Here is a 20152-nt window from a genome sequence, read left to right as displayed (position 1 = left end):
AGTGAGTATCACTCTATTGGTGCCCTCTAGGGAATTTTCTGTGGTATCCGTATCAGTAGATAATGTTTGAGCATGGTCGATGGAATTGACTTTGGTAATGGCTTTATTAAGGACCCATTGAGGATAGCCTCTTTCCCTGAATCTCTTGATCATGACTTCCTTCTCACGGTGGAATGCGTCATTGGTGCTACAGTTTCTCCTCGCTCTTAGCAGCTCTCCGTATGGAATACTCCATTTGAGTGGCTCTGGGTGGCTGCTAAGAGCGTGAAGAAGTGTATTGCCCGCCGTAGCCTTGCGAAACAGACTAGTATGTAATCTGTCTCCTTGGGGTTTAATCAGTAGGTCTAAAATTCCACTGAGTGCTTACTCATGTTACTGGTAAGGGAGATGTTGCGATCATTGATGTTGAGTTTATCTATAAACTCGGTAGCCGTTTGTTCGGTGTCAGTCCAGATTACAAAAAGGTCATCAATGTATCGCAACCAAATTTTCCCCCTTTTTTCTCTCTTCTTTTGTTGCACAGGAGGAAAGGAAGGGTCGCCATCTAATCGGATTATTCTCATCCGTACTGGTTACCCTACCCTTTTCTTCCCGGTTCTGTGGGTACAGTAAGGAAAGAACTCTATTTCTACATTCTTTCTTTATACTTCCTTGATTGGTGATTTCATGATTTATTTTGAGCACTATTGTTTTGCAATGGAGGTGGTACAGTGCTGGTGTTTTCAGAACTTTGTCTGATCCTGGAGGCAATTGATATTGCAACAGTGTACAACTGTGGTGCAGACACGGCTTTTCCTTTCTTTGCTCTAACCAGAAGCTTGAGGTGTACAATACACAACGGGCACTATGCCGAACATTTTTCCTTTCCAAAGTCTTAAATATGTATATACAATTCTAAAGTACTATGCGCGATTATGTAATTACTTTTGAAAGTTAGTGACATGTATATACAATTATAAAGTACTTTATGTGACTAGGCCCGTGCATCCCATTTCGGGGTAAGCTCAGTGCACCAGATTAATTGCCTCTACCTAATTGTCGAATAGTGATGCAGAATACTAGCGATGACACACTATTTGTGTATTTACTTTCAATTTGCATTATAAGCACATGCTACTTTATGCTATTAGTAATATTACTACAGTTGATAGCGTGTTCACTGTATGGCACTATGCCAATCATAATGTCTACAAATAGCTGGTTTTCAGTCCATTGTGTTGATACACTATTGTAGATACATCTTTGAACAATATGTTTGACAATTATTTCGTTGGCACAGCATGTAACCAGCTATATAGTCATGTAATCGTATAGTCTGGCATTATTTTTTCGACATTTAGTAATGGCCGCCAAAGTTACAGGCACCACTAGACAAAATTTTGTCTGTCGTTTATTTCTCCAGCTATGTAAATACCTCCCATTTTGTGTACACTTCGTGTGATCAAGTCAGTTTCACTGACGAAACGCGTTACGAGTGACTAAATAAACAGTCAATTTTCCCTCCTGCGTGCGAGTCCTTCTATGAAGAAGACGCTGTAAGCCTATATATATATATATATATATATATATATATATCCAATCGAGAACGCTCAAAGCTTGAAGACCCCACACACGATGTGTCAAAGATTCACTTTATGACCAGACCAGAATGCACTTAGGCACACGCCCAGAGGGGCGGGACTATGGCAATAAAATCGCGAGTGCACAACGTGAGGCTGCTCTCCACCACCGCCGAAGCCAGTGAGAAAGGGAACGACTCCTGAAACGCGTATGGCATCAAAACGGCAAAGAATACGCTGGGATGACATTTGTAATTGAGCTGCTGCCTGCCAGATAATAAAATGAATCTTTGACACGTCGTGTGTGGGGTCTTCAAGCTTTGAGCGTTCTCGATTGGATATATATATATATATGTGTGTGCGTTTGTGTATATTTATATATGTATATATTATGTGTGTGTCTATTTAAGTGTATAAATGTATATATATATATATATATATATATAACACCAAAGTTTGCCCTCCAAGGAATCGCCACACACGGAGAGGTATATACACAAAACGCCACCGGCAGCACAATAGTCAGCATGCTGCCAGACCTTTCAATTGCCATACGCGTTTCAAGCATTCACTGCCCTTGTTCACTGGCAAAATGACGGTACAAACAATTTTGAATGGGGACAGCTGATTTATTTTGTAACAAGTCCCGCCCATGTGGGCGTTTACTCACTGGCATTCTGGTTATGGTAGTCCCTTGATAATGCCCATAGACTCCACTGTCCATACAAACAAGTGCTTTGCTGCCTTCGTCATTTTTCAATAATATTTCCTCCTTGTTAGGTGAAAAGTTCCGACCACAAATCTGATCACCGTGCTAATATATACCGATGGACAGTGGAGTCTATGGGCATTATCAAGGGACTACCATAACCAGAATGCCAGTGAGTAAACGCCCACATGGGCGGGACTTGTTACAAAATAAATCAGCTGTCCCCATTCAAAATTGTTTGTACCGTCATTTTGCCAGTGAACAAGGGCAGTGAATGCTTGAAACGCGTATGGCAATTGAAAGGTCTGGCAGCATGCTGACTATTGTGCTGCCGGTGGCGTTTTGTGTATATACCTCTCCGTGTGTGGCGATTCCTTGGAGGGCACACTTTGGTGTTATTTACAAGCGACTGGTCCGGTCGCGGAATTGCCCCGCTGCCTGCGGGCGGATCCTGGTGTTTGGATTCACGAACACCGTTGGGAATGGAGGGGGCCTCAGCCATCGGTATATATTAGCACGGTGATCAGATTTGTGGTCGGAACTTTTCACCTAACAAGGAGGAAATATTATTGAAAAATGACGAAGGCAGCAATGCACTTGTTTGTATGGACAGTAGAGTCTATGGGCATTATCAAGGGACTACCATAACCAGAATGCCAGTGAGTAAACGCCCACATGGGCGGGACTTGTTACAAAATAAATCAGCTGTCCCCATTCAAAATTGTTTGTACCGTCATTTTGCCAGTGAACAAGGGCAGTGAATGCTTGAAACGCGTATGGCAATTGAAAGGTCTGGCAGCATGCTGACTATTGTGCTGCCGGTGGCGTTTTGTGTATATACCTCTCCGTGTGTGGCGATTCCTTGGAGGGCAAACTTTGGTGTTATTTACAAGCGACTGGTCCGGTCGCGGAATTGCCCCGCTGCCTGCGGGCGGATCCTGGTGTTTGGATTCACGAACACCGTTGGGAATGGAGGGGGCCTCAGCCATCGGTATATATTAGCACGGTGATCAGATTTGTGGTCGGAACTTTTCACCTAACAAGGAGGAAATATTATTGAAAAATGACGAAGGCAGCAAAGCACTTGTTTGTATGGACAGTGGAGTCTATGGGCATTATCAAGGGACTACCATAACCAGAATGCCAGTGAGTAAACGCCCACATGGGCGGGACTTGTTACAAAATAAATCAGCTGTCCCCATTCAAAATTGTTTGTACCGTCATTTTGCCAGTGAACAAGCGCAGTGAATGCTTGAAACGCGTATGGCAATTGAAAGGTCTGGCAGCATGCTGACTATTGTGCTGCCGGTGGCGTTTTGTGTATATACCTCTCCGTGTGTGGCGATTCCTTGGAGGGCAAACTTTGGTGTTATTTACAAGCGACTGGTCCGGTCGCGGAATTGCCCCGCTGCCTGCGGGCGGATCCTGGTGTTTGGATTCACGAACACCGTTGGGAATGGAGGGGGCCTCAGCCATCGGTATATATTAGCACGGTGATCAGATTTGTGGTCGGAACTTTTCACCTAACAAGGAGGAAATATTATTGAAAAATGACGAAGGCAGCAAAGCACTTGTTTGTATGGACAGTGGAGTCTATGGGCATTATCAAGGGACTACCATAACCAGAATGCCAGTGAGTAAACGCCCACATGGGCGGGACTTGTTACAAAATAAATCAGCTGTCCCCATTCAAAATTGTTTGTACCGTCATTTTGCCAGTGAACAAGGGCAGTGAATGCTTGAAACGCGTATGGCAATTGAAAGGTCTGGCAGCATGCTGACTATTGTGCTGCCGGTGGCGTTTTGTGTATATACCTCTCCGTGTGTGGCGATTCCTTGGAGGGCAAACTTTGGTGTTATATATATATATATATATATATATATATCCATTCACAAGGTGCCTGCAGAGGAAGAGGCCCACAGCGGGTGAGTAATGTCCATAATGGTTTATTCAAGGCAGCACAGCAAACGTCAGCAGACAAGCCCACAAAGTTCATTTCAGGCCCAACCCAACGCGTTTCGTGGTCATCACTTCATCAGGGGTGCTGGGCATAGAAGTCAAGCCATGGTGATTTTGGCGGCGACTTAAATATCAAACTACCCGCCTCAGTGGGCGTGGCCACAACTGCGGCCCTCTGGTAGTTGTAGTGCCACCATGTTGCTGCAGTGAGCTCCCAGTCTTGAAGTCTAAAATTCTTGCCAAATCAAACTCCATGTGGAGTGCGGTGCAATGTTGTGCTGTTTTGCAATTGCTGGTTCTCCTCAAAAAACGGCACTCGCTCCCTACGCGGTGCCGCCGGTTGACGACATCGCAGGGCTGAACACAGCACGGGGCTCTCCTCCGCGGCTCAGGCAAGCCGCTAAACATCCATTCACAAGGTGCCTGCAGAGGAAGAGGCCCACAGCGGGTGAGTAATGTCCATAATGGTTTATTCAAGGCAGCACAGCAAACGTCAGCAGACAAGCCCACAAAGTTCATTTCAGGCCCAACCCAACGCGTTTCGTGGTCATCACTTCATCAGGGGTGCTGGGCATAGAAGTCAAGCCATGGTGATTTTGGCGGCGACTTAAATATCAAACTACCCGCCTCAGTGGGCGTGGCCACAACTGCGGCCCTCTGGTAGTTGTAGTGCCACCATGTTGCTGCAGTGAGCTCCCAGTCTTGAAGTCTAAAATTCTTGCCAAATCAAACTCCATGTGGAGTGCGGTGCAATGTTGTGCTGTTTTGCAATTGCTGGTTCTCCTCAAAAAACGGCACTCGCTCCCTACGCGGTGCCGCCGGTTGACGACATCGCAGGGCTGAACACAGCACGGGGCTCTCCTCCGCGGCTCAGGCAAGCCGCTAAACATCCATTCACAAGGTGCCTGCAGAGGAAGAGGCCCACAGCGGGTGAGTAATGTCCATAATGGTTTATTCAAGGCAGCACAGCAAACGTCAGCAGACAAGCCCACAAAGTTCATTTCAGGCCCAACCCAACGCGTTTCGTGGTCATCACTTCATCAGGGGTGCTGGGCATAGAAGTCAAGCCATGGTGATTTTGGCGGCGACTTAAATATCAAACTACCCGCCTCAGTGGGCGTGGCCACAACTGCGGCCCTCTGGTAGTTGTAGTGCCACCATGTTGCTGCAGTGAGCTCCCAGTCTTGAAGTCTAAAATTCTTGCCAAATCAAACTCCATGTGGAGTGCGGTGCAATGTTGTGCTGTTTTGCAATTGCTGGTTCTCCTCAAAAAACGGCACTCGCTCCCTACGCGGTGCCGCCGGTTGACGACATCGCAGGGCTGAACACAGCACGGGGCTCTCCTCCGCGGCTCAGGCAAGTAGCTAAACATCCATTCACAAGGTGCCTGCAGAGGAAGAGGCCCACAGCGGGTGAGTAATGTCCATAATGGTTTATTCAAGGCAGCACAGCAAACGTCAGCAGACAAGCCCACAAAGTTCATTTCAGGCCCAACCCAACGCGTTTCGTGGTCATCACTTCATCAGGGGTGCTGGGCATAGAAGTCAAGCCATGGTGATTTTGGCGGCGACTTAAATATCAAACTACCCGCCTCAGTGGGCGTGGCCACAACTGCGGCCCTCTGGTAGTTGTAGTGCCACCATGTTGCTGCAGTGAGCTCCCAGTCTTGAAGTCTAAAATTCTTGCCAAATCAAACTCCATGTGGAGTGCGGTGCAATGTTGTGCTGTTTTGCAATTGCTGGTTCTCCTCAAAAAACGGCACTCGCTCCCTACGCGGTGCCGCCGGTTGACGACATCGCAGGGCTGAACACAGCACGGGGCTCTCCTCCGCGGCTCAGGCAAGCCGCTAAACATCCATTCACAAGGTGCCTGCAGAGGAAGAGGCCCACAGCGGGTGAGTAATGTCCATAATGGTTTATTCAAGGCAGCACAGCAAACGTCAGCAGACAAGCCCACAAAGTTCATTTCAGGCCCAACCCAACGCGTTTCGTGGTCATCACTTCATCAGGGGTGCTGGGCATAGAAGTCAAGCCATGGTGATTTTGGCGGCGACTTAAATATCAAACTACCCGCCTCAGTGGGCGTGGCCACAACTGCGGCCCTCTGGTAGTTGTAGTGCCACCATGTTGCTGCAGTAAGGCAAGATTTACTCACCTGTGTGGGCTCCCTCATTTCAGGCAAACTTTGCGGTTTGATGTTTGCGGCTTTGCCTGGGCCGCGAGGTTGAGCCCTGCCGCACGGTTGTGTGGTCCTGCTGATCTGCAAATCGGCGGATTAGCTGAAGGGGCAAGGTGATGCCATTAAGGAAAAGAGAGACGACAACTTGCACTACGACAGTGCTTAAGCAACCCACTTGGGATTTACATTGGCGAATTATTTCTGCTGGGAGAATCACTCACTGAAGAAAACGGGCACTACATTAACCAACAGGCCACGCGGGTGGCCACGCCCACATGGGCGGGGACTATCGCACTTATGTAGTGCCATGAATCAGCCCAGTTTGGAACGCGATGGAGCCTTGAGCCTCTGAGGAAGTGTCCACGACACGAAACGCGTCAGGCAAGACTCTGCTACACGGCGGAAGCACCAAGATGTCCAAGCTGTTCTTTCCTCAATAAATCTAAGGCAAGATTTACTCACCTGTGTGGGCTCCCTCATTTCAGGCAAACTTTGCGGTTTGATGTTTGCGGCTTTGCCTGGGCCGCGAGGTTGAGCCCTGCCGCACGGTTGTGTGGTCCTGCTGATCTGCAAATCGGCGGATTAGCTGAAGGGGCAAGGTGATGCCATTAAGGAAAAGAGAGACGACAACTTGCACTACGACAGTGCTTAAGCAACCCACTTGGGATTTACATTGGCGAATTATTTCTGCTGGGAGAATCACTCACTGAAGAAAACGGGCACTACATTAACCAACAGGCCACGCGGGTGGCCACGCCCACATGGGCGGGGACTATCGCACTTATGTAGTGCCATGAATCAGCCCAGTTTGGAACGCGATGGAGCCTTGAGCCTCTGAGGAAGTGTCCACGACACGAAACGCGTCAGGCAAGACTCTGCTACACGGCGGAAGCACCAAGATGTCCAAGCTGTTCTTTCCTCAATAAATCTAAGGCAAGATTTACTCACCTGTGTGGGCTCCCTCATTTCAGGCAAACTTTGCGGTTTGATGTTTGCGGCTTTGCCTGGGCCGCGAGGTTGAGCCCTGCCGCACGGTTGTGTGGTCCTGCTGATCTGCAAATCGGCGGATTAGCTGAAGGGGCAAGGTGATGCCATTAAGGAAAAGAGAGACGACAACTTGCACTACGACAGTGCTTAAGCAACCCACTTGGGATTTACATTGGCGAATTATTTCTGCTGGGAGAATCACTCACTGAAGAAAACGGGCACTACATTAACCAACAGGCCACGCGGGTGGCCACGCCCACATGGGCGGGGACTATCGCACTTATGTAGTGCCATGAATCAGCCCAGTTTGGAACGCGATGGAGCCTTGAGCCTCTGAGGAAGTGTCCACGACACGAAACGCGTCAGGCAAGACTCTGCTACACGGCGGAAGCACCAAGATGTCCAAGCTGTTCTTTCCTCAATAAATCTAAGGCAAGATTTACTCACCTGTGTGGGCTCCCTCATTTCAGGCAAACTTTGCGGTTTGATGTTTGCGGCTTTGCCTGGGCCGCGAGGTTGAGCCCTGCCGCACGGTTGTGTGGTCCTGCTGATCTGCAAATCGGCGGATTAGCTGAAGGGGCAAGGTGATGCCATTAAGGAAAAGAGAGACGACAACTTGCACTACGACAGTGCTTAAGCAACCCACTTGGGATTTACATTGGCGAATTATTTCTGCTGGGAGAATCACTCACTGAAGCAAACGGGCACTACATTAACCAACAGGCCACGCGGGTGGCCACGCCCACATGGGCGGGGACTATCGCACTTATGTAGTGCCATGAATCAGCCCAGTTTGGAACGCGATGGAGCCTTGAGCCTCTGAGGAAGTGTCCACGACACGAAACGCGTCAGGCAAGACTCTGCTACACGGCGGAAGCACCAAGATGTCCAAGCTGTTCTTTCCTCAATAAATCTAAGGCAAGATTTACTCACCTGTGTGGGCTCCCTCATTTCAGGCAAACTTTGCGGTTTGATGTTTGCGGCTTTGCCTGGGCCGCGAGGTTGAGCCCTGCCGCACGGTTGTGTGGTCCTGCTGATCTGCAAATCGGCGGATTAGCTGAAGGGGCAAGGTGATGCCATTAAGGAAAAGAGAGACGACAACTTGCACTACGACAGTGCTTAAGCAACCCACTTGGGATTTACATTGGCGAATTATTTCTGCTGGGAGAATCACTCACTGAAGAAAACGGGCACTACATTAACCAACAGGCCACGCGGGTGGCCACGCCCACATGGGCGGGGACTATCGCACTTATGTAGTGCCATGAATCAGCCCAGTTTGGAACGCGATGGAGCCTTGAGCCTCTGAGGAAGTGTCCACGACACGAAACGCGTCAGGCAAGACTCTGCTACACGGCGGAAGCACCAAGATGTCCAAGCTGTTCTTTCCTCAATAAATCTAAGGCAAGATTTACTCACCTGTGTGGGCTCCCTCATTTCAGGCAAACTTTGCGGTTTGATGTTTGCGGCTTTGCCTGGGCCGCGAGGTTGAGCCCTGCCGCACGGTTGTGTGGTCCTGCTGATCTGCAAATCGGCGGATTAGCTGAAGGGGCAAGGTGATGCCATTAAGGAAAAGAGAGACGACAACTTGCACTACGACAGTGCTTAAGCAACCCACTTGGGATTTACATTGGCGAATTATTTCTGCTGGGAGAATCACTCACTGAAGAAAACGGGCACTACATTAACCAACAGGCCACGCGGGTGGCCACGCCCACATGGGCGGGGACTATCGCACTTATGTAGTGCCATGAATCAGCCCAGTTTGGAACGCGATGGAGCCTTGAGCCTCTGAGGAAGTGTCCACGACACGAAACGCGTCAGGCAAGACTCTGCTACACGGCGGAAGCACCAAGATGTCCAAGCTGTTCTTTCCTCAATAAATCTAAGGCAAGATTTACTCACCTGTGTGGGCTCCCTCATTTCAGGCAAACTTTGCGGTTTGATATATATATATATATATATATATATATATATATATATATATATATATATCCAACAGGTAATGCTCACTAGGCGTGGCTGAATCGTTGAAGCCTCACACCAAGAGATCACAGACACGGACCAGTTTTTCTTAGTGCAAATTTATTCGCTTGCTCGCAGAATAGTCGCCATAACGTTTCGGCTCCCCAAGAGCCTTGTTCACATGACAACAGATACAATCAATCTACTTCCTTAAATAGGAAGGCAAGAGCTCTACACGTGGTATGTATCAGCATAGACAAAGACAACAGACTTTGATAGATTAAGGTTTCGAACGCTGCCAACTTAATGCATACTTCATATCGTGCTTTGAAATTACCCGAAGGTTTGGCAAAGTCTAAAATTACATGGAAAACCACTGTAATACGAATAAATTATAAAGCAACACATTGAATCAGTTTGCTGAGTTATGCAGTAATTAACATTGGCAATGAGCGCTGAAAAGGTCAAATCTATCTTATATTGACATGAAAACCTTGTAATGTCCGTATCAATCATGAATCGCGGGTTAAATCCCGATGTATTTATCTTGTAGTCTGTATTATTGTTACTAATGGGATGAATCCCCCTATGCTCTATGATAAGTTGCTCTTGCCCCATTGTACACTGCAGATCCCTGCAGTGTGCGAAAGTGAGGAAATGTATACAGTGCAAATAACGCCAATAAATAAACACATCATCAAATAATTTAACATTGCATCAAAGACATATAATAAAACTCATCTAAAATTCATATATGAAAATGCAAACGTTAAAAGCATTAATGATAAAAAGTCACGATTGTTGCGGAAGTGCGAAGCATGTAAAACAAATTAACGAGATCAGCTGATTAATCCCAGTCGCCATTCTCATTTAAGACATCCACATAGTTAATACTTGGCAAATTTCAACATTCAAGCTGCTGTACGATATGGTATATCCTGTGGCTAGGTATCCTGTAGCTCCCCAGTGTTCTGGGACCAGAGCCTCAATTGCTGCCTATCAAATTCAGGTCCACCTCTATGTGTATGTAACGGGGTGATATATCGCTGCTCGTATATGTCCTACCTCAACTTATTAATACCCACCCAAGTAATTTTGGCATTATTGTTAATCGGGTCGTATGATGTGCAATACTGAATGGTACCTCCAAACCAAGAAGTGGAGAGGCGAATGTGTATTGTCTAGCCTTATTTGAATGTATATCATATTGGTGATGTAAACAATATCACTGATAATAAATACTTTGGTGATAAAACTATAAATAGAATATAAAAAGGTTAACATTGTTATCCCACTACAATAAAAACCTTTGATAAAATCCATATGTTTTGAAAGGCTAGAACACAGCAATAAAATACACATGTACAAAGCATCATCATTATTGTCATCCAGTACGTTGAAGGTGGGTAAAATATATGGGCAGTGGCACCTAATATAAAATCGTATGTAAATCCTCAGTAATGTTAAGACCTCCTGGCGATTTAGAGTCTAGTTGAAGTATATATTTTGTTTCTAACCGCCTCAACTTCGCCTCCCTGTTGCCTCCTCGTCGACTAGCTGGTACTGCATCTATGACAAAGAAGGACAGGTCTTTACTATTACTGCGGTGTGCCTCCTTGAAATGGCGTGCCACCGGGTAGGTATTGTCCTGGTTAACAATAGCCCTAAGATGCTGTAGGATACGTTTGTGTACCTCCAATTTGGTACTGCCTACATATCTGAGTGGACAAGAGCATTGGAGCACATACACAGCGTATTCTGTTTTGCACGTTAAAAGCTTCTCAATGCGATGTTTCTTGTCACTAAAACCATCAATATATTCTTTGGTGTTGACCCCATGCGTACACGCTTTGCAAGTTTTACATTTAAAAAACCCCCCATTGGTTTGAAGCCAGATGGTCTTTTCCATAACTTCAGGGTTGGTATCAACTATGTGGTCTTTCATGGAGGGTGCCCTGCTAAAAGTTACAGTCGCTTTTCGTGGTAGGGTAGGACCCAAAATGGGGTCACTGAGTAAGATGGGCCAATTTTGATTGAAAATCCGATACAGTTCTTTATGTTGTTTATTAAAACCTGTTATAATTCTGAAATCATTTATTTGTTTCTGTGTTGCTTGTATTGCTGTATCACTATTGATCGTGTGGTCATATTTGTCGAGTAAATCTGTTCTGGGTCTACTGCGGGATTTACTAATGGCCCTGTCAATTATTTTCTCTGAATAGCCACGTTGTAAGAATCTCAATTTGCTAGCTCCTTGTGCCTCTTCTAACACCATCTCATTGCTACAAACCCTACGAAGTCGTAGCATCTCACCGTATGGTATACTACTGATGAGGTGCTGTGGGTGAGCACTAGTGGCATGTAGTATTGTGTTACCTGCGGTCTCTTTTCTGAAAAGTTTAGTTTCAATGGCACCATTAGAGATATATACCTCGGTGTCCAAAAAAGTAACACTGCTCTGGCTCATGCTGGCTGTAAAGCTGAGATTGCGGTTATTGTTGTTGATGGACATAACAAATTCCTCAGCCGTTTCCTTGCTCCCGCCCCACACCACAAACAAATCATCTATGTACCGATACCAAGCTACCACAAGGGAATCCATTGTAACACCATGTTGAGTCTTGAGGACCAGCTCCTCCCAAGCCCCCATATGTAAACAGGCGTAGCTTGGAGAGAAGCTGGCCCCCATGGCTACTCCCTGTAGTTGCCGGTACACCAAATTGTTAAACATGAACACATTGTTATGGAGGCAAATTTTTAACATTTCCATCAGCATATTAGTATGGTCTGTGAAATGTTCCTCCCTTTTGGATAAATAGTGTTCAATCGCTGCCATGCCATCCTGATGTACTATGCTAGTATACAACGATGAAACATCTAGTGCAAGCATCCAATATCCGTCCTTCCATTTAATCTTCTGCAATTTGAAAAGAAAATCACCCGTATCCTGGACGTAGGATTCAAGTGCTTTAACGTATCCCTGTAAAAAATAGTCAATGTACACCGATGTTTTTTCCAGGAGACCCCCTCTGGCAGAAATAATTGGTCTCCCAGGGGGATTGGCCATGTCTTTGTGCACTTTTGGGATGAAATAAATGAATGGTACTTGAGGATGATCGGTCTTTAAAAATGTATATTCATCATTAGTTAACAAAGATTTGTTTTTCCATTTTAGTAGTTTCTTATGATATTCCACTTGCATCGTTTTAAGGGTGGACATGGTGCTGCGTTCATAGTGCTGTCTGTTGTTGAGCTGGGAGTAGGCCTCCTTGTCATACAGCGATCTGGGCATAAGTACAATATTGCCTCCCTTATCACTGCCCCGTATTACAATGCTTTTGTCTTTATTCAGTCTCTGAATGAGCGTGTGGTATTGAACATTTCTTACGTCAAAGTTATTTTTCCGGTTACTGACTTTTCTGTGAAGATCTTTGATCTGTGCTGTAACATTTTCATTGAAAACATCAATAGAGTCGCGTAATAGGATCGGCACAAACGTAGAAGCTGGTTTAAATGGCGTGGCAGGTGAAATCTGTTTCCTGACTGGTACCTGGTTGGTAACTTCATTCCCAGTTTGGATGCCTGACAAGGAATTTGTTCCGTCATTATGCCATAACTCAAAGATTTCACTTGGAATGGATAGGTCGAGAGCAGATCCCGTGACCCTGGTCTCAGGTATTGTGGGAGTTGGCTTGTTTGACTCACGCATGGCATGGAATTTGCGTAATTTCAGCTTTCTTATAGCTTTATAAGTGTCAAATCTTGTGTCCGTGTAACTCAGATTAGATTGGGTTGCGAAAGAGAGGCCTAGTTTAAGTATTTTCTCTTCAGTTTGAGTAAGCACAGTGTTCGTTAGATTGATGATAGTGGTATCATTAATACTTGAATTCATTGATTTTTGTTGTTTTTCCACTGGCCTCTGCCCCTCTTCCTGTAGTAGGTGCCGCCTCCTCGCCCTGAGCCTCTGCCTGCGCCTGTAATTGGAGCGTTTTCTCCGTAGGTCTTTTGTGCTCGGGGCCGTAGAGATTGCATCCTTTCCTGGCATAAAAAATGAATCTCTTGCCCGGGGTGTGGTTTCGCTGCACCGCTCAGGGTGTCGGTTCGTTGGTCTGATTCCGATCCACTGCTGGTAAAGGAGCTCAAATCTGACCTAGTCGTGTCGGCTTGTTCTTTGTTGCTTGCTATAGCCTTGCGTGTGCTTGGATGCTTGGTATTAGGGCCCCGATAGGTGTCATATTTCTTGGAGAAGGTAAAGATTTGCCCCAGCTCATAATCGTTACGGTCCCTTTGAAATTTGTAGGCTTTTCTGTCCATTATCTTTTTTTGCTCCTTTTTGAGCCTCTCTCTCATTTCTTCCATTAGTTTGCTTTTTTCTTCGCTGTCCTCGATGGTTTCTAGATCCTCCTGTAAAGTTGCAATCTCCTTTAATAATTGCGCTCTGTCGATTTCAGCGTATTTAACCAAGATCAGTACCAGACGTCTTGACGCTTCAAGATTACTGGCCGCCCACTCCTTCATCATCTCAGGATTAGGATTTTCGTAATTGGGAGCCGTTAAAATGCGTAATCCTCGGGGAATCCGGTTGACATCTAAATAACTTTGGAGGGACTTCGCCTCCCACCATTTGCTTTGTTCGCTGCGCAACTTTTTTTCTAGTATTTTAATTTTGTCTTTGATTGTGCTGTTTCTCAGTACGGGTTCGCTGCTATTTTTATCCCGTATGTTGACTGATGTTTGGGGATCATCTGAAAACATTTTTAATGCAGCTTCCTCACGTTCGTTCATGTTGTCGGCTGACATGGTAGTAATATATACACTGCGCCTGAAAATAGCTGAAATCTAATGTTGGGGGAATGCCCAGCTGATGCTTCAATAAGATCCTGCTCAGTGTCACCCCAACTGCACTTGTACTTTCCTCCCCCCGCAAATCGGAATTATACAGTTCGGCTTGTTCACTAGGGTAAATACCTCTGGCGTGACGTATCCTCCGATTCGGCACCTCCCGAGGGTTACTCCTCCGTGACTCCGGCCTTGAGCTCGTTTCTCCGTTTGCTTGTAGGGGGGACCAACGCCGTTCCTCTTCCAAGGATTTGCAAATGCCCGGGAAAACGGGTAATGGCTCCGTAACTTGCGTTGTCCAATCGTGGAAAGGGTCTCGTGTAATGGCCGTACGTCGCCACTCGGCCAAAAATATCCAACAGGTAATGCTCACTAGGCGTGGCTGAATCGTTGAAGCCTCACACCAAGAGATCACAGACACGGACCAGTTTTTCTTAGTGCAAATTTATTCGCTTGCTCGCAGAATAGTCGCCATAACGTTTCGGCTCCCCAAGAGCCTTGTTCACATGACAACAGATACAATCAATCTACTTCCTTAAATAGGAAGGCAAGAGCTCTACACGTGGTATGTATCAGCATAGACAAAGACAACAGACTTTGATAGATTAAGGTTTCGAACGCTGCCAACTTAATGCATACTTCATATCGTGCTTTGAAATTACCCGAAGGTTTGGCAAAGTCTAAAATTACATGGAAAACCACTGTAATACGAATAAATTATAAAGCAACACATTGAATTAGTTTGCTGAGTTATGCAGTAATTAACATTGGCAATGAGCGCTGAAAAGGTCAAATCTATCTTATATTGACATGAAAACCTTGTAATGTCCGTATCAATCATGAATCGCGGGTTAAATCCCTATGTATTTATCTTGTAGTCTGTATTATTGTTACTAATGGGATGAATATAAATATATTTATCGCTGTAAGGTTTCTGTATGTGTTCCTGTTTATCGCAACAGCCCACTTCACGTCCACAAACTTCCATACTTTTTAAAATACATCTTAAGTGCCAATTGCAAGAAAAAAAGCAGTGCTATCACTCTTGTATCTACGATATGTTGACATCAGCCCTTTGCACATAAGAAGAACTAAACTGAGGGTACGTTTCTATGTACATGAGTGCATGTAATGCATGGAAAGCACTCTACTTAAACATATATATATGAGAACAAGACCTAGTTGTTTCGGTCGAAACGCGTCATGCCGAGGCTCTGACCAGGACTGACTGGTTGCTGTAGTCATGGATTTTAAATAAAGCACAGCATTTTCTTTATTTCTTCATCTTCGTCCCCTGAGTGGTCCGTACCTGTGTTTGTAAGCCGTGGAGGTTTGGTGACAAACGGGATTTGTATATATATGTATATATCGCGCCTCCAGCGGTGGCTTAAATAAATAATAAAGCAAGTCATATATTACTTGCAGAGCATTAATTAGCAAAACTCTGTAAAGCTATGCAATACACGAAAATGTCATTAATCATTACCAATGCTTGAATGCTTGTTTGCACATATCTGGTTGTTTGGATTTTAATTATTTGAATACACATATACTTAAATTAAAGAAATCCAACCAAAATATCAATTTTAGATTTTTAATACCTTCAGAAATAACAGTTACCCTAAAAATACTCCATGCACTATACTCAAACTTGTGAAAGAAAATCGACACTCCAGAAAGTTTATAGAAGTTTGATACGTGTTTAATGCAAAAACAGCAATTGAGCATCAAAAACATACTAAGTGTGGTAGGCAATGTCAATGGACTAGCGCTCCTTCGTCTGATATGTTGGAGTACATAATACTAAATTCCAGACATTTTCAAGCTACTTTTATGTATTTTTCTCAATGCAGTAAGCGGAGGAAAGAACACGCTATCCATCTGAATCTCAAGATACACACTAACGAGCAGGTTCCTAGCTTTTCTTATGGCAAGAACGTGAGAATCCCTTGAGAGGTAGATACAGTGGTATATGGTAGAAAAGCTGACTCTTCAAAATCTGCAGTTCTTGCCTGGCTATGCCAACTTTGAAGCGAGGCAATGCTTACCTGAACAGTCTAAAACCGGGTAAATGTGCATTGAACAACACTGAAATACAAGATGGCAGGGCGTTTACAATGTCAGTGTGAAATAACACAAAGGCTTTAGTAGCTCTTTAAACAGGTATTAAACAAATTCACACATGGTGTTACGAGCAGCTGCAGAGGTACATAAAAATGCATTCTCAAAATTGTAATTGTAACTACATTTATATAAGGCTTACTACCCTTGACTAGGCATTGAAGCACTTTACGGTGAGTAGCACACTACTCCAGCACCCAAGGTCAATGGTAGTAGGGTGGGAGAGTAGCTATTTGGTCATTCTTTTGCTCACGGAAAATCCCAAGCATTCGCTACCAGTTTTGTTATTAGAAGTAGATTAATAGTGTTTAGGTATGGGTCATTAATGGGGAAAGCATGAGCTGTGCACATGTTATTTAGACAAGCTGATAGGTTGAGGAGAGCTTGAAATGTATATGAGAGAGTATGAAAGTCTGGAGATAGTGGAAGGAGTCAGAGGGGAAGAAGGAAGATTTGGATTGAGAAACAGGAGTGCAAAGAAGGATGAGAAGTGTTGAGAATGCAGAATATTCTTTTTTAGTAATGTAGCTTTGAACTTGGTTTTGTAATCTGCCTTTTTTAGGTCCCGCCTAGGCATCTCTTGCGCTGTCTCTTCAAGACATGCTGTATTCAGGTATGGACTTTAAGCTCTGCCCATTTTTCTGCCCATCTTTTCAATTTGCTCCTATTACTGTCCTTTGTAAATGCTGGCTTTTGATTCGTGAATAGGCTCAGTAGTCCCTCCTTTTAGACTTTTGTATCCTCCCATGAGGGCTGCCCCTGCCATATGTGTTCTTTTGTTTGCTGTTATTTGTGGTGCTCTGTGAGCACTCTTTTCTTATTAGGTCTTGCCTAGTTTGATGGCTTGCTGCTGCTCATTTTCTTTCATGACAACATTGTGTTAAGACCCTGTAATAGCAATGCAGTATCGAAGAGTCACATTTCAGGGAATGGTTGAGTGACAGCATTTCTTTGCTAAAATCCTTTTGGCCAACAACGCGCTATCTCAAAGCTTTACCAACGTTCCTGTCACGGTTGAGTTGCTTCTGGTTCATTGATCTTATCGTTGTTGCAAAGGTTGGTTTGGAAATCGCTGAAGAGATCATGCGAGGAAAAGAGAACTAAGCATGCTTATCATGTGATTCTGCATTGTAGCCATGTATGTATTGAGTCGATGGTCTCTGGAATGACTCTAACAGCCTGCACACGAGCCGAGCCATGAAAAGATTAGGCATGTATATGGTACAACAAATGTCGTAACGTACGATAAAGTCTCTCTCAAATTAAAAAGACGTTATTTGTTGAAGGAGTGTGTTTTACTTCATATATCACGTACAATATGTACAGAAAGGGCTTTGATATCAGGGGTAAGCCTATGCAGTTACATAAATATATTATGATATGCAGAATTTGCCCTTGTCACAATAGAGTGCACATGAATACCAAAATAGTAGTGCATTATGCTCACGGCTAAGCTTAACTTGAGCAATGCTTAGTGTACAACTGAATCAACCACTATGAATTAGCTGCACGCATACACACACACTCACACAGACACATGCATGCGCACCTGCCTGCACATGCACGCATGCACACACTCTGTCTCACTCACTCTCACCCACTGACTCTGTTAAGGCAATATTTGTAAAGCTCACCATCTGCCAGTGCTTTGGCCTATGGTCTTGCTTCAAAGGCATGTTATGTTATGTTATGTTTAATTTATAAAGCGCACGGCTACTTAAAGTGTCCCGGCGCTTACTCCAGAAAAAAGTAAACTGCACACAAATCAGAAACTAAAAAAGCAACGTTTTAAGCTTTTTCCTAAAAAGCAGTGGATCCTGAGTGCCACGGAGTCCCAACGGCAGTACATTCCAAGCCAGACCGGCTTTATGGACAAAAGAACTCCCGCCAAGCCTTTGACGCTTGAACCTAGGAATCTGCATCAGCAGCTGGTCAGAGGAGCGAAGCTGTCTGCTAGGCATATAAAAAGCAATTCTCCTTTGAAGATAAGTAGGGCCTAAATCATAAAGGGCCCGATGTGTAATAGACAACATCTTAAATTTCAGCCGAGATTCAACTGGGAGCCAGTGCAAGCTACGTAAATGGATCCGAACACTATGTGTAGATGAAAGTCCCAAAAGCAGTCTGGCTGCTGAGTTTTGGACTACTTGCAGTTTCTTTGCCAGGTAGCCTGGACTACCAACCAAAAGAGCGTTGGCATAGTCCAATCGGGATAAAATCAAAGCCCGGACCACAGTTTCCTTAGCACTGACAGGCAGAAGAGGGAGAAACTTCCTCAAGATTTTCAAAGTGCCAAAGCAGGTTCCTACCAGTTTCTTCACTTGTGTTGAAAAGATCAGGTTTTCGTCAAACCAGACACCGAGGTTTTTTGCAGTGCCCTTGCCAATAGTAGGTCGAGGAAAACCCGGGGGCCATAGCCTTTCCCTGAAGTCCACTGGGAACGAGCCATACAAAAGCACTTCAGATTTTTCTTCATTGCACTTCAACTGTGCACTCGCCAGCCAATGGAGCACGGAGGACAAACAGTGCTGCGCCGCCCCAACTGAGTCGTCACCCTTCTTCCAGGAATACAGAAGCTGAGTGTCATCTGCATAGGCCATCACTTTAGCCCCCAGTGACACCGCAAGGTAAATCAGCGGAGTCACATAGATGTTAAAAAGAAGAGGGCTAAGTGATGACCCCTGCGGTACACCGGTTGTCAGCTGCATAGGCATGGAGGCACAAGGTGGAAGCCAAACCTGCTGCGGCCTTTTTTCCAAAACGGATCTGATCCAGCAAAGCACCGATCCCGAAATACCAATTTCCTCTAGACGATCAAGGAGTAAAGAGTGCGGCACTGTATCAAATGCCGTCGAGAGATCAAGCATAACCAAGGCTGCTCTCCCGCCGGCATCCAAACACTCCCGGACCGCCTCAGTCACCTCCAGCAATGCTGACTCCGTACTATAAGAGGCACGGAAGCCAGATTGGGCTGGATGAAGCAAACCAGACACCTCTACATAGTTGGTGAGCTGAGACGTAACAACCTTCTCGAATACTTTAGCCAAACTTGGCAAGAGCGAGATAGGACGATAGCTCTCAGGGAGCAGAGGGTCAAGAGACAGCTTCTTGAGGAGGGGGAGGATCAGCGCCTGCTTCCATGAAAATGGGACACAGGCCTCGCGAAGTGACTTGTTAACCATAAGATTAACTTCAAAATTAATAGAGTCTGCCACTTCTGACAGAAGCCTAGCTGCACATGGATCCTTAGGTGATCCAGATTTAAGTGCCTCAAGAATTCTAAGGGTACAAGGCAGATCAACAGGTTTAAATGCAGAAAAGATGGAAGTAGTTTTTATCATCTGCTTCCCCAGCAAGGCAAGAGTAGAATTCTTGGACACGGTTGAAAAAGTGTCCTGTATGCTAACTATTTTGTCCCTGAAAATTTTTGCCAAGGTGTTACACCAGGTAACCGAGGAGGGTACCGCCAGAGCCTGGGCACTGGGAGACACAAAACTCTTCACAATAGAAAATATTTCTTTAGAATTGTTATTTGCCCGATCAATGCGATCGGAAAAGTTCCGGCCTTTGGCCAATCCAATAGCCGCATAGTAAAGTTTTTGTTTGGCTCTGAGTGCAAGTTTGGCTGTAGGGCAATAGCCGCTGGAACGCCATGCTCTCTCCAATACCTTGCAAGCATGTTTCAAAGTCCTCAGATCAGAAGTAAACCAAGGCTTGGAAGGGGACTCTCTCCTCAGTTTAGGCTGACCTGGAGCAGAAAGAGCGTGGACTGAAGCAGTAATCCAATCTGCAAACCTTGACACATTATCCTCAAGGTCCTCAGAAAGGGAAGGA

General features: G+C 45.2%; 1 protein-coding gene across 2 annotated transcripts in view; it reads left to right on the top strand.

Annotated features, from left to right (window-relative positions):
- TYMP (thymidine phosphorylase) overlaps nt 1–20152 on the top strand; it is a 231107-nt gene that overhangs the window by 60262 nt on the left and 150693 nt on the right. Inside the window, exon 2 of one of the 2 annotated variants that reach the window (XM_085653763.1) lies at nt 16881–16931. The exons of the other annotated variant lie outside the window; for it this stretch is intronic. Within the exon in view, the coding sequence (XP_085509889.1) occupies nt 16919–16931 (13 nt within the window). The 5' untranslated portion in view covers nt 16881–16918. The remainder of the gene's footprint in view (nt 1–16880; nt 16932–20152) is intronic. 2 annotated transcript variants of the gene reach the window in all.

The sequence above is a fragment of the Triturus cristatus genome, chromosome 4_1, assembly GCF_964204655.1.
Source record: "Triturus cristatus chromosome 4_1, aTriCri1.1, whole genome shotgun sequence".
In the NCBI taxonomy this organism is placed as follows: domain Eukaryota; kingdom Metazoa; phylum Chordata; class Amphibia; order Caudata; family Salamandridae; genus Triturus; species Triturus cristatus.
Note: the sequence above shows the minus strand (reverse complement) of the source record. Positions and strands in the feature narration are given on the sequence as shown.